The following is a 13887-nucleotide window of genomic DNA, read 5'->3' as shown; positions in this document are numbered from 1 at the left end:
AGCGGTGACGTCATCGCACACGAAAATCCGGCGCGAGCTGCTCAGCCAGCGCGCCAACCTGGCCGCCCCCTCTCCCGGCGCCTAGCGCCTCCAACACCGCTCTGGAACGGGGGGAACTGCCGTGGACCCGTAACGCAAGCCGCAAGCAGCTGCGGCGGGTCCCCGGAGCCGACGCTCCGGTGGCTGAGAACTGGAGGAACACTGCAAGCAGTGTCGACCAGCCTCTCCAGAGCTCCTACTCGACACAGGCAGACCCTATCCGCGGTGCTGCCTGTGCTACTACACAAATTTGTAGAAAACAAAATAAAATAAACAAAAACCTAGTCTCCTCAGGAGACAGTGCCTGGAGTACCGACTCCTCCGGCACTTTTTCTAAGACTGGGGTCCGGGTGGGAATAGAGGGGGGAGGAGCCAGCCACATTCAAATTTTCACTTAAAGTGCCGACTCCACCAATGCACCCACTCTATCCCACACGTGAATACTGCAGTGTCCCCTGCTGCTGGTAGGAGAAATAAAAGTTTTAAATAGAATATAAAAAAAAATGCAGGGTAGAAGACTACCCACCCGGGCCATAACAGGTTTAGTGCCAAGTGAATTTGTCAAAATTGTTGTGAAAATTGCCAAGCAAACATTTCTTACACAACCATATTTTATTTGAATTTATATAACAAATGTGAGTGATGCTGGCATTGTTAGCGGATATTTTGCACATCTCTCAGATGTTGGCATTTTTAGTGGATATTTTTGTGCATCTCTCAGATGTTGGCACTCAAAGGGTTACATATCCACTAAAAATATACAGAGTGTCCTATTTGCTATACCTGCCATGTCCTTACTAAGCAAAGTTTTACAGTAGTGGTCTCTTTTACTTGGCAGTACAGATAGGCAGACTTTCAATAGTTGTACAGTTGTATACCAATGGTACACAAAACTCTTTGCTAACAAACAAGCAAGTTCCTGCTCTTAGTACTACATGCTCAGTGAAACTACCAAAGCAAAGCCTGGAAACTGAATCATTTGGGCACACCCATTGTTATCAAGATGCAGGGTATTAGCAGAGAGGCCAGTATTCTTTTGTCACAGGAATTTATAAGAAATATGACACTGCCACACACATAGGCGTTCTCTCTAACTAAAAGATGAATGCAACTGTAATGCAGGGTGTAAAGTTGAGAACAGCCATGTCATTAATCAGTTCATCAAACAGATGACTCACAACAGGAGCCCTATGCAGGGATACATGGAAGACCGGAAATAAAAGGTTTAAAATACTGGTGTGCAGGTAAGCATGTCATGCATTTAACCACATCAGAGCATCAGTAGAATATATACAACTTTTGCCAAAATCCCCACCCCTTACCCATATATAAAACACCTGATGGCAAAAAAAAAAAAATACATGACTTTTCCCGGTCATTTGCATCATTTCTGCAATATCACATTATTTGTAGCCTTTTTCTGTGCAATGTAAACCGCTTTAAGGTTGCACTAAAATACAGCTATTGGTTTTGTCATGAAGAATTGACATACTTAGCATTGATCAGACTTTCTGGGTACAGGGGACTTCTATGGGACAACCTTGTTTACACTTGTTCACTATTAACTAAAAATCAAATGGATTATAATGAGAAATGCCCACAAAACGAGGAAATATGCACTACAGATTTCACTTTTAAATGACTTCTGCACCGCTATGCCAGTAATAAGCCACCTAATAGATTATTGTACACAGATTCTGTAGGTAACCATTCATTGCCAGTTCATTACAATATTTATGCATTCGGTACTGGAGGTCAAGAGAGATCAGCAAGAACATTCGCACTCAGACTTGCCATTGTCATGAGCTTAAACGCAAGGTATTGGAACAATTTAATATCTCCCCCATTATTTACTTTTTTTATAAGTACTAAGCATTAAAAGAATCGGAAAAATTTTACAAAATAATGGCAACAGTGTGACTTCCTTGACTATATTTTGCAGATTATGGAAAGGTCTGTCTGTTCCAAACAATTACACAGGCATTATATGATTAGCTGGAAAAACAGAATCTTTCCCACACAGCCTTGCTGAAGAGGTACTTGTCAGCTGCTGTCATCTATCTGTGCCAGCTATGCTGAGCTGAACAATTCTGTACCTGCCATATGATAACTGCTAAAACTAAGCAAGTATTACGGGGAAAAAAAAGAGTGGCAATAGTAAAATATTTTATTGAATACGTAACAAAAAAATGAATTATAAATGGTAATAGCGATAAATGGCAACACAAATAAAATATAGAAAATTACTTATTGCCATACACAACCACTGTCTGTCGGCATGCATATGTGAAGTATACAATGTAATCCACTTCCTGCCATGGAGTATACAATGTAATCGACCCAGCTAAAGCTTACTATGATCCCTGGGTATTTGTAGGTATATTTACAAAGTGGTGGTATAGCAAATTAATGGACATGGTCAGTGCTTTAGGGTCTAAAAATGCAGTATTTGCCAAGCAACAGTTCTGACTGTCAGTGGAAGCTTGCCGTTGATGTCCATTGGATTTGGGCTGCACAGATGACTAAAATTGGTGCAGGCTCTTATTGGGAAGAAAAAAATCTGAACAGCAGTGTACCCTAGGTGGGTCTCTCAGCCTGCCGCCCCCATCTAGTGAGAGCATAACTGGGGGAGGGGCATCACCTAGCCTCCATAATGTAGTGACTTTGGAATTTCTATCTATAAAGCCACAGACAGACAGAGAGAGGGAGAGAGATCCGCCTTTAAGTGCATATGCATGACCACAGCCTCAACCTGGACCCTCATCATCTACTCTCTTCACCTGGTGGCCAGCAGCCTTTAAACTCTTTTGCAAGACCACTACCTGCCCCAGGGACTTCCACGGCATCTTCTATTCTCTTCACCAGGTGGGTGGCAGCATTTAAGATCTTTTGCATGTCCATCACCCATCCAGGAATTCCACGGCATCTTCTACTCTCTTTATAGTGGGTGGCAGCCTATTGTCTTTTGTATGGCTTCCACCCATTCAGGACATCCACAACGTCCTATTTCTTCAAGAGATCTTCATCGCTCCTCCACAGCTGGCCTGACTAATATTAGCCAATGCAAGCGGGCACAGCGATGATGCAGGTAGACGTGGTTGGTTTGCTGCAGTGCCATTTTTTCTAAAATTCAAAGATGGCTACAATAAGCCAACCTTGACTTTTCAAGTCCTCCTCCTTGCATCAGCCAATATTAGCAAGCACAAAGTTTGGGGGCAGTCAGGTGGAGGAGGAGAAATCAAGAGCTCCTGAAAAGTACAATAGGCCATAGAAGCCCTGTATGGGTGGCGACCATCCAAAAGAGCCCGGTGAAGAGAATAGAAGATGTTGAAGTCCTGGGTGAGGCGGCAGCCATAAAATAGAGCTTAAAGGCTGCTGGGGGAAGAATGAAGAAAAGGGTGTGGATCGTTTCCTAGACCACATTTAGGTAGACCACATTGGACTGACATGGGGAAGGTCGACAGGGTTGTAGGTCGACATGGGACAAGTTCGACATGGGTCTAGGTCGACATGAGTTTTGCACTGTTTTTTTTTTACCCGAATATCGACATGGACACAGTTGGAGGTGACCCGCAGCCGCTCGCTGCGCTCGGCACACTATTTTATTCTCCCACCACGCCCTAGTGGATGGTAGGGCATGAAATACCACCTGTCGGCACATGTCGGCTCAAAAAACAGTGAAAAATCCATGTCGACCTTGACCCAGTCGACCCAATGTGGTCGACCTAATGACTATCAACCTAAATGTGGTCTACAAAACGACCGTATACCGAAGAAAATGCAATTCAGAAGCTGGCCATCATGGCCAAAATAGCCCTGCATTTAAACATGCACAGGTGTGTTAAGGTGCGGACTCACTGGGAAATTTTTGTTCAATGATATCACCCATTTTAGCCCTCCGTAAAGATATAATTTAACATAATGGCCAATGTGTACGCTACGAAGCATACATGCTACCTCGGGTTATTATTGACCCTCCCCCACCATCTGTGCATGCAGCTCAATTTTACATATGGTCTATGACTGCATGATTAGCAGGTTGCCGCAAATCGCCAAGTGTGTACACACATTTACTCTATTTTGCAGGGTAAGTAATAATTATATTTGCTTCAAGAGATCCTCAAAATATGACCTGTTGACCCCCATGGCTGGGGTGAAAAACACTGTTCTAGGCTAAATTATCGCTGACCAAATAGTGGTAGTCTTGAAATGTGCAGTGTCTTTGGGGAGAATTATGTCATTACATCTGCTTTATTTTAAGCTACAAAACTATATGGAAATATGCTTCGCAGAAGTGCCAAAGATTAAATATTGGACACAGGACTCACACCAAAAAAAAAAAAAAAATTATATTATTAATTTTTTTTTTTTTTTAAGGAACTGTCTAGTACTTGCACAAACATCTTAAAAAGGCATGTTCTGAAAACCAAATTCCATTCCATAACTAATGCCAAATAAACGCTAAGTAGACGTGAGACTGGCCAAGAAAAAAAAAAGTCAAAAGTACTGTGCTAATACTATAGGTCAGACACTGGGAACTTTGTTACATAAATTCAAATGTCATCTACTGTAACAAAGTGTCACCACTGTCTTAAGAGTTTATTTTTCTACCTCAATGTATTTTGCCTATTCATTGCATTAACACTGCATTGCGGAAATCAAAATGACAATCTAGGTCAATCACTTTTGGTTATTGTAACAAAACCTTATTCATGTCACAAGTGTTCTCCTGTATCCTTTCAATTTACTCAATGCAGTCTATTTCAAGTCAGCCGCATGCAGTAAAATAGTCTTATTTATAATGCTACACTGATGCCATAGCACAATTTTAGCATTATAAACAAGACACTGGTGAACAGTAGTCTAGATTTCCTTAACCCCATTGCAGGCAATATTTTGAAGATATCAGACTATGCAGTGGAATTACTAAACTAGTCACCAGGACTGGGACAAACAAAAAACAAATAAAGTACTAGCTTATCAGATTCTACCTTACATTTAACAGGCTCTGTTTCGATAAGAACAAGCAAGAGATAATTGGTTGGTACTTTGTATCTCAAAATTGTATCTCCTGCTGATATTCCCAACAGGAGACATAACGACGGGGCCCTATTCAATGCGGTCTTCCCCAACAGCATTGAACAGGGATCTCAGCAGAACATGCCCGACCTCACAAGCAGTGGCATGTTCTGCCGAGAACGGCCAGGAATTGACAAGCTACCGGCCGTGGTTCGACAATTTCTGGCCGCTTCTCGCGGCCACACCTCCTTCTCGGCCGAGAATGGGACAGGATCATGGCTGGCGGGCCAGTCCGCAGTCGTGACCCTGCATTTAATATCCCCCCAAGTTTTTATTTATACAACATAAGTAGCAATACATTACAAGTATTAGTAGACGCATCAGTAGCATAACAGAACATACGCAAAGCCTCAAAAATTAAAAACACACAAAACAAGTTAGATTCAAGTTGTGGCAACTGTTAAATACGCATTATTTTGAAATGTAAAGCAATGTTTAAAAAAAAAAAATCACAGAAGGAAATAAACATAACTGATTAAAATTCTTATGACACAAAATAGTATATCAAGTGTGTCTGTGGTTTTGAACTTCAAATATAAAGTGGTAACTGAGTTTCTTCCATTTGTGAGCCTGCAATTTTGCTACATATAGAAAGAAAACCGATGAAATGTAATAGGATGAAAGATACAGAAAGTGAGAGATTTGGTAAGAAATCACCAGTTCTTTTTAAAGCAGAAATCATTTACACGGCAAAATCAAACTGGTTTTGCAGTGTAAATAATTGCCGCTTTAAAAAAAAAAAAAAACACACTGGGAAATTTCTTACCAAATTGCTCACTTTCTGAACAAGCTGGGTCAGAGCCGGGATCATGTTCCCAGGTCCGAAGCTTTCACACTAAACCTGGATCACTCATCTTATAACTCAGATTGAATTGCCAGGTTTGTTGACCTGGTTTTAAAGCTGTGGTGCTATCACAGGACATCTTGATCCGGGTCCAAATGTCACCCACTCGGCAATAACTTGTGTTCGAGTTGTGATGTGAAAGGGGTAACTTTATGGAAAATGGTAAAAAAAAAAACAAGTCAGCAAAAGGTTTCAAGTCAGGAGAAAACACAGAAAACACAGCTGGAAGACCCAGTGGGCAGATTCATTGAGGGTAATAAGATTTAAAAAAAATGCATGGCAAGCTGCCCATACCAATGGCACTAGTTGTTGAGCCAGCTGGCCATACACTAGACCAACTTTAATCCAACTAGTTGTTTAGAATGAAAACCTACTGTTGAGACAAGTTGGTTAAATTGAACTGATTTACAAAAACTTTGAACCTTTTTGTGCGTTTGAACAAATAGTCATTTGCTCCCATCTACAACCAGATTTCTTTCTAAATAACTAGTTGGATGGTTGGTTGAAAGTTGGTCTAGAGCAGTGGCTCCCGCAAAGAATCATCAGATTTTTGGGATATCCCTGCATGAGCACGGATGGTATAATCAAACTGTTTGAGTTGTCTGTGCTTAATTAAGCACGGATATCCTTAAAACCTGGTCTAATTTACGGCTATATTAGGCTAACGTGCATTAGCTGTGGGCTTACCACAGGAGGAAATGGGCATAAAATGTCATTGCTCAGGGCATTAAAGCTATATTCCTGTGGTAAAGCCTGCAACTAAATAAATATGCCCTTATAAACCATGAATGGAATGCATGTACAATGGTGCTCATTCCCAGAATCCTTAGTATTAAGTTTGAACGTTCAATAATTTCTTGAAAAGAACAACTGTTATTTTTTACACATACATTTATTCTGTACTAACGTCCCTCAGCTCCAAATGCTGAAAAATGTCAGATATATAGAATAACTTACAAGGTTTAAAGGGTAGCATCAAAATCTCCTGGTGTTAAAATGCCTAATGTTTGCCAAGACCATTCAAACATCAAATTGTTGAAGGAGAGAGAACAGCTCAGCATGCAATTAATTCAGAAACAGTTCAGCTACAAGAACACACAGAGGGGAAGGTTTTCCAGAGGGCATAAAAGAGACTATGGGGGGGGGGTATTTCCCAAAGCATGGAGAGAGAGAGAACGCTGTGAGGGAATGCAGCAACCAATCAACTCTTTTCATTTTTTAAACACAGTCTGTAAACTATAAGGCAGAAGCAGATTGGCTGGAACTTTCTTTGTGACAATTTTACCATGCCTTGATAAATACCCTCCTACATATTTTTTACATTGACATCACACTATAGGGAAACTCTAGTTACTCCTTTATGACCAACACTCCTTAATAAAATGGGAGATGGTCTTCAAAAAAATAAAATAAAAAGTTCCACCTTTAAAAACTATTGATATTTATATTACTTATACCATAACTGAGTTTTGATAGGCACAATTGCTGCTTAGCTGTGCTGGACTTTCCTGTCAGGCAAAATCTCCTTTACCACATTTCCATGTCCAGACGATACTATCTATGGCAAAATATATTAATTCAAACCTTAGGTGAAACTCACAATTCAAACAGAACTTCATCTTTCTAGATTACATTTTGCCTCAGCAAGGTTAAAGCCAAGCTGCAAAACTGATCAAACAGAACAGGTCACATCTTTAACTAAGGTAAGTTCACCAAACACTGACAGCAGGGGCATAACCAAGTACATCCAACGCTTCTTTCTCTAAGAGTTCTGACAGTGAAATGCAATTATTTAACTCCACTAAATAAGTACAGTATAAACCATCAAAAAACATCAAACGTGCAAACTGGAGAATGAGAAAATATAGTACTGCTGCAAAAACTAGGTTATTTATCATTATTCTGGCAAGTCAAGTCAAAAATCATGTGTTCTGGAGTAACCAACATGCTGAACACAGATGTAATATGTAATATGTAAATAGAAGGTTTTTTTTTTTGGCCAAGGACATGTCATAGTTCACATTAGGTTATTCCTCATAAATTTTATTTTAATGTTGGTCTACATTTTGAGGAATGTGTCCCCTTTCTCAGGACATAAACAATGTGCAGGTATTTATGACAAAAACACGCTTAAGGTGTGTACACACGCTTCAATTTGCTCTAGATTCGATGTCCAAATCGATTTTCCATTAGATCTGTACTATTACAGTAAATATCGATTTACATTTAAGGTACAGTGTACACATTTGATTTACTGGATCGAATTCGATATTTCCTTGCCTACACAGTCTACTTTTCTTTTAGATATAGAGAAAACGGGAGCATGCATCGAATTGAATGCAAATCAAAGCATCTTAAAAACCATTAGATTCGATTTTGCTCCTATAAGCAAAATCAAATCCAAAACTGTCAAAATCGAAGCGTGTCTACACCCCTTTACCCCTCTTGAACCTCCTACAGCATTTGCTCAATTTTCCCAACATCCAAACATGTGTTAATGTCTGGAGGAAGGGGATACATTCACCGATACATAGACCAGCACTAAAACCACTTGTTTGTCTTTACCTGCATTCAAGTCTTCCGGGTGCTGCCTACCCACTGCATATATACATATGCAGGAGTGCATACGCCTTAGGAGGACACCAGAGCAAGAAAACCCCAGTGTGAGCTCCGGAGTGCCAGGGATTTTTTGTATAAATGATATCTATAGCTATCTAGCTATCTATATATAGATATGCACAACACTTTTATTGGCAAGCTGCTCAATCAGAGGTAATGTCATTCAGGTGCCAACAGGGAGGGGTAAATCTGGTTAGGAAAAAAAAAAAAACAGTTTGTATCCCAATTGCACACTGAATGAAAAATATACATATAATAATCAGATAATACAGAGATCTTGGTTGCATATATCTGCAGATATAGGGCTAAGCCCCCAGGCCATACGTCAAGGCATCTCTGTCACTGGGGGTCCCTAACACTGGGTATGGGTCTGGGCCCCCAATATGCTGGCACAGACTGACTACTCCAGGGCAGCACACAAATAAAAATTAGTAGGTGTTAATAAGAAGCACATAAGTGCTATGTAAGGAGGTGAAGGTGTGGTTAAAATAATACATACAATGTGATAGGGAAAAACATAAATGTTAATAAAGTGTTAGGGTGTGCTAACCTGGAGCAGACCAGCCATACCAACAAAGAGGGAATCACACTCCCGAATCCCATCCCATGCACAATAACTTTTCATTCAGTGTGCAATTGGGATATATATAGATATATCTATCTATCTATATACACACACACACACAGTATATAAAAAGGCATTTTTATTTTTAAAGAAAATGGTTTAAAAAGATTCACATAATGCAGGAAAGATCTTAATGCCCCTTTCACATCGCACCTTGGAAGCAATGTAAAAGTGTATTAGATTAATAAATTAGAAACACATTTCTGTGGCTAGCAACCCTTATGGTTGTGCTTTGTTAACTATTTATACACAAGGATACACTGGAACATTTGTTGCTCAAACCACACCCCTGTGGTATAGGTTTATAAAAAGCTTTTTCTTATTATTTTCAAAAAACATTTACCTAGTGTTCATTCTAGAACCCGCTATATTTGATAACCCATGCAGTTCCTTTTCCCTGCCTGGGGTGTTGCTGTCTGCTGTAGTACGGTCTGTATATCAGCACTGATATGCAAACCAGACCTGTGCTAGAAACACCACAGTAGACAGCAACACCCCAGGCAGGGAATAGGAACTGCATGGATTTTCAAAGATAGGGGGTGCTAGAATGAACACTACTTACCTTCAAAATAAATAAATAAAAAGTTTAATCAAAGTGTCTACCTCTTTCACACCACACCTCAAACCTGTTGTCGTTGCCGGGTCGAGGTGTGGCATGAAAGCACCAGACCTTATATGCTGGGTTGGCCAACCTAGAAGTTTGACCTGGCTTGCCCTGTGTATAATTGGTGACCCGACCCGGGGTTTAACCCCTGGATCGAGATCCCAAGTCTGACCCGGCAATTGTGATGTAAAAGGTGTATAACAGAATTTAACAGAAGTTAAGAACCACTTGGCCCATCTAATCTGCCCTAAACACATGTACAGTCACACACTTGTCAGGAAGATATTAACCTACCAGAATGTTTTTTTGGATTGTGGGAGGTAACTGGAGGATAACCACAAAAGCACAGGGAGAATATACAATCTCCACACAGTTAAGCTCATGGCGTCAGTTCTTTAAAGCAGTAACCATTACATGACCATGTCTACACAAATATAAAATGGTAATTCCTAAATGCAAATGAATACCACTATGCTAATGAAGACTTTTGTTGCAAAAACCTAGAATATATGTCACATGACAAAATGACACTGAATTTGTTACTACCTGTATGTATATATTGGTCTTTAAATATCCAAGTATAAAATCATTAAATGTTGCCTTATTCTTCCAAATCATTATCAGTATACAAGTTGTATCCAGACATCACACGATTTATTTACAGTTATTAATAAAAGCACACATATTACACACAGCTCTTCAGAGATATTTAGTGGGTATTTATCAAAGCTTTGCTACAGATAAAATAGTTTTTTGTACCAACCAATCAGCTTGTCCTTTTTGGAACACAGTCTAAACATGTAAATGTTAAGATTATTGGTTAGCACTTTATCTCTGGACTTTAATCCTTACCAAGCGTTTATAAATACCACCCTGTGTCATAATAGCTGCTCTTGGGATGTGAAACTTAAATCATGACACTGCCCTTGTTCAAAGTTTCAATTAACTAGCAAAACCTCCCAGCTCAATAAAAGCAGCAACTTACATGCACATCAATACAGCACTTGTGTCTCTCTCTCTCTCTCCTTGTATCAGAAATGTCCTTAACAATCAAACTGTTTGCAAAATAAGCAGGGATGGGATACCGTGCATATTGAAAATAATCATTAATGTTTGGTATTTGTGGAGTCACACAAAAGACCCAAAAATAAACATTCATGAACTTGCAACATAAAATGCTAACAGTTTCCAGAATGCTAAGCTTATCACTTATGGTTCTAAACTGATAAGACATAGAATAGGAAGTATATAAGGTTATTGATTTCTTGACTGTTACCAATTGATTTTAATCAGTAAAAGTTATTGTACTTGCAATATAGAGCAGACTGTAAGGGTCGTGGATTAACAAATCGAACACCAGAAAAATCGACACCATATGGTCAAAAGGTTGACAGGTACAGTCAACATGAATATGGATACATTTAACCATTTATGATCCAGACTAGTAGAAAAATGTATTCTCACCATGCTACAGGCAAGGTGGCTCTGCTTTGGGGGCCACAAGGTTGCTAAAAATTACTAGATTGTGACAGATACTAAATTATGCAAAAGTTTGGGGAAAAATGTGTTGATCACGGTCATGTCGATCTTTTGAACCTGCCAACCTTTTGTACAGGTCTTCGGACTGTTGACCAATTGTTGTTGCCCTATTGACTGCCTATCATCTGCCAACCGACTGTAATACTGGGTTTATATCCATTTTGGCAGGGACACGACTTATTATAAAACAAAGTAAAGCGAAGAGTTCTTACAGCTACAAGCATAGATCACAATGAAGAGGTCACATACAGCATATATCACTTTAAGTGTATCAAGCATAAATCTGAAGAGGACAGTAACAATTTAGCAATAAAGTGTCAATCTGGACTCTCCTTGTATTGTTATTTTGGTTACAAGCAATATCATTTCAGATGTTTATTTGAGCAATTTCTTAACATTTGCACTGTTGCAGAATATGGGGAAAGGGGGGCTCAACCGAACAAGAACATTGTATATTGTAAACCATCAATTCATTAGCACACTAACCTTAATACCTACAGCTTTCTGCTTATTGTTAAGTCCATACCTGCACTATTGTAACAGACAATACATAATGTTCTGTTGCAGCAGTTTAGAGCAATGTCTGCATGGAGGCAGTATGAGTCCACAGACAGAAAGCAGCATTCGCAGCGCTAGAAGGAATATCTCAGCTCGATGCTAATCGAAGCTTTCAGCTGTGTATGGGGCTTTTTTATTTTTCAGCTGAGCAATAAGTTTTTGTTATACTTTTTGATCACTACAGGGGAATTTTCAGAGAGAAGCAATTATTCTAAAACTGCCAACTCACCTACTTGGCACTGGCTGTGAGCGCCTAGGAATAAACGATCGCATTTTGCTTTAGAGATGCCTAATGTCAGCGTCAGATGTTCTACTGAGTGCAGGAGACCCGGGCGCTGCGAGCTGTGGGGGGCTGTCGGCAGAAGCTTTGTGCGTTCACAGGAACTTAACTTATAGACAGAAAAATGCTCAAGTGACTAAAAAGTCTATATACAGTATAAACAATAGTGAGACAAATAGGGTGTGCTCAGCGCAACCACACCATTGCCTAACTACACAAGTGCAACAGGTACAGGGCAGCCCAGTGCCCCACAGGGATCACAGAACTGTATGTGCCCGGCCAGGGCTGGGGGGAGACTGTAAGCTGATCCTCTCCCAGGAGCCGGGGGGAGGGGAACCCGACGACCATCCCCACTTCCTTTAGGAACAAAAAATGCTGCCAAGGAGAACTCCGCAAAACAAGCTGGGGGGAAATAAACTCAAATATAACTTCGATCCCCCGGTGTCACTAACACAGCAGCAGAACAATGGCACACTCCTCATGCTGGGGAAATATAGGAAACCCAAATGTACACAAAGTATGGGCTACACACAGGGGGACACACAGCAGCGAATGCTAGCACAAAGTATACACACACTGGTGCCTGGTGACACAGCTCTGGACTCAGGAGCGGCGGACCCAGGTGCATGGGCACAGGGGGCACCAGGTGCGGGGGAGGAGGGGAACACCTTAAGAATGGGAACAAAGGAAGCAACAGGGAGAGCAGGAACCCGATCACCTAGTACTGCTACCCGGTGTATGCAAGCCACTGCGGTACCCATTGCCCCAACTACTTTGTAGGTGGGGAGTGAGGGGCCCCGGTCAAGGGGGGTGGGGGTTGAAGTGAGGGGCCCGGGCCAGGACTCATACACAGCAGGAAAGTTTCGCCGAGTCTCCCGGAGGGAGCAGGGCCCCACACAGCAGGGGTGATGACAGCCGCCGGGCTCACCTGCAGACAACTGTCCGTGCACCGATGCCAGCACCGGGGGCAGCAGTAGCAGCAGCAGCAGCACTCCCGCACGGGCGCCGTCCATCTTCCCACTGGCCAGAGGCGCAGACAAGTTTCACAGGTGAGGATCCGAGCACACAGAGCGATCCCCAGCGGGAGAGTCACACGTGGAAGCCGGCGGGCCGATCTGTGCCAGGCGTTCCGCGGTCAGGGCTCTCCATGCCCGGCGACTCCTTCCTATCACTCCCCAGCCCGCACTCCAGAGTTACTTTCACAGACTCACTCGGCTGCGGGAGGAGGAGGAGGCGCCTGACGTCACCCGCGCTCCACACTCACCCCTCTCGGAAATGTTTGATCCCCGGGGACAGCGCAGCGCCCCCTACTGGCGCCTTCCCGGGAACTGCAGCCGCAGCTGGGAGAGCCTGGAGCAGGGAGCTGTGTGAGGAGCTGGGGGCAGCGGACGCTCACCTGCAGCACGGACGGCGGGGAGTGCGGCCAGGCTACCGGGGAACTGGGAGCGGCGGCGCCGGCTGTATGTGACCGACTGGCTGAGCCGGAGCCTGGGGTGTGAGCACCCGAATGTGCCCGTGCTTCACACACACACTACACACTGAGCGCACACTCATTACACACTGACCGCTCTCACCGCACACACTGAGCTCACACTCACGGCGCACATTTGGCCGCTGGCTGCTGTATAATACATATGGTGACATGTTGCTGTTACTGAAGAATGCGGCAGCACAAGCTCTGCTACTACTGCTACTGATGC

At 42.1% G+C, this 13887-nt stretch overlaps 1 protein-coding gene across 16 annotated transcripts in view; it reads right to left on the bottom strand.

Moving 5' to 3' along the window:
• The window catches only part of PTPRK (protein tyrosine phosphatase receptor type K), a 340426-nt gene extending 326971 nt beyond the window's left edge, over positions 1-13455 (bottom strand). For 6 of the 16 annotated variants that reach the window (XM_083176755.1, XM_083176756.1, XM_083176760.1 and 3 more), the window contains exon 1: positions 13116-13454. In XM_083176755.1, coding sequence (XP_083032881.1) covers positions 13116-13200 — 85 coding nt within the window. In that variant the 5' untranslated portion in view covers positions 13201-13454. Of the gene's footprint in view, positions 1-13115 lie in introns of all 16 variants that reach the window. The other 10 variants (XM_083176762.1, XM_083176763.1, XM_083176768.1 and 7 more) reach the window with 4 other exon arrangements.
• Positions 13456-13887: the final 432 nt, after the last annotated feature.

The sequence above is a fragment of the Crinia signifera genome, chromosome 3, assembly GCF_055691185.1.
Source record: "Crinia signifera chromosome 3, ASM5569118v1, whole genome shotgun sequence".
Lineage (NCBI taxonomy): Eukaryota > Metazoa > Chordata > Amphibia > Anura > Myobatrachidae > Crinia > Crinia signifera.
The sequence above is the reverse complement of the archived record's forward strand: the minus strand, read 5'-3'. Positions and strand labels throughout refer to the sequence as shown.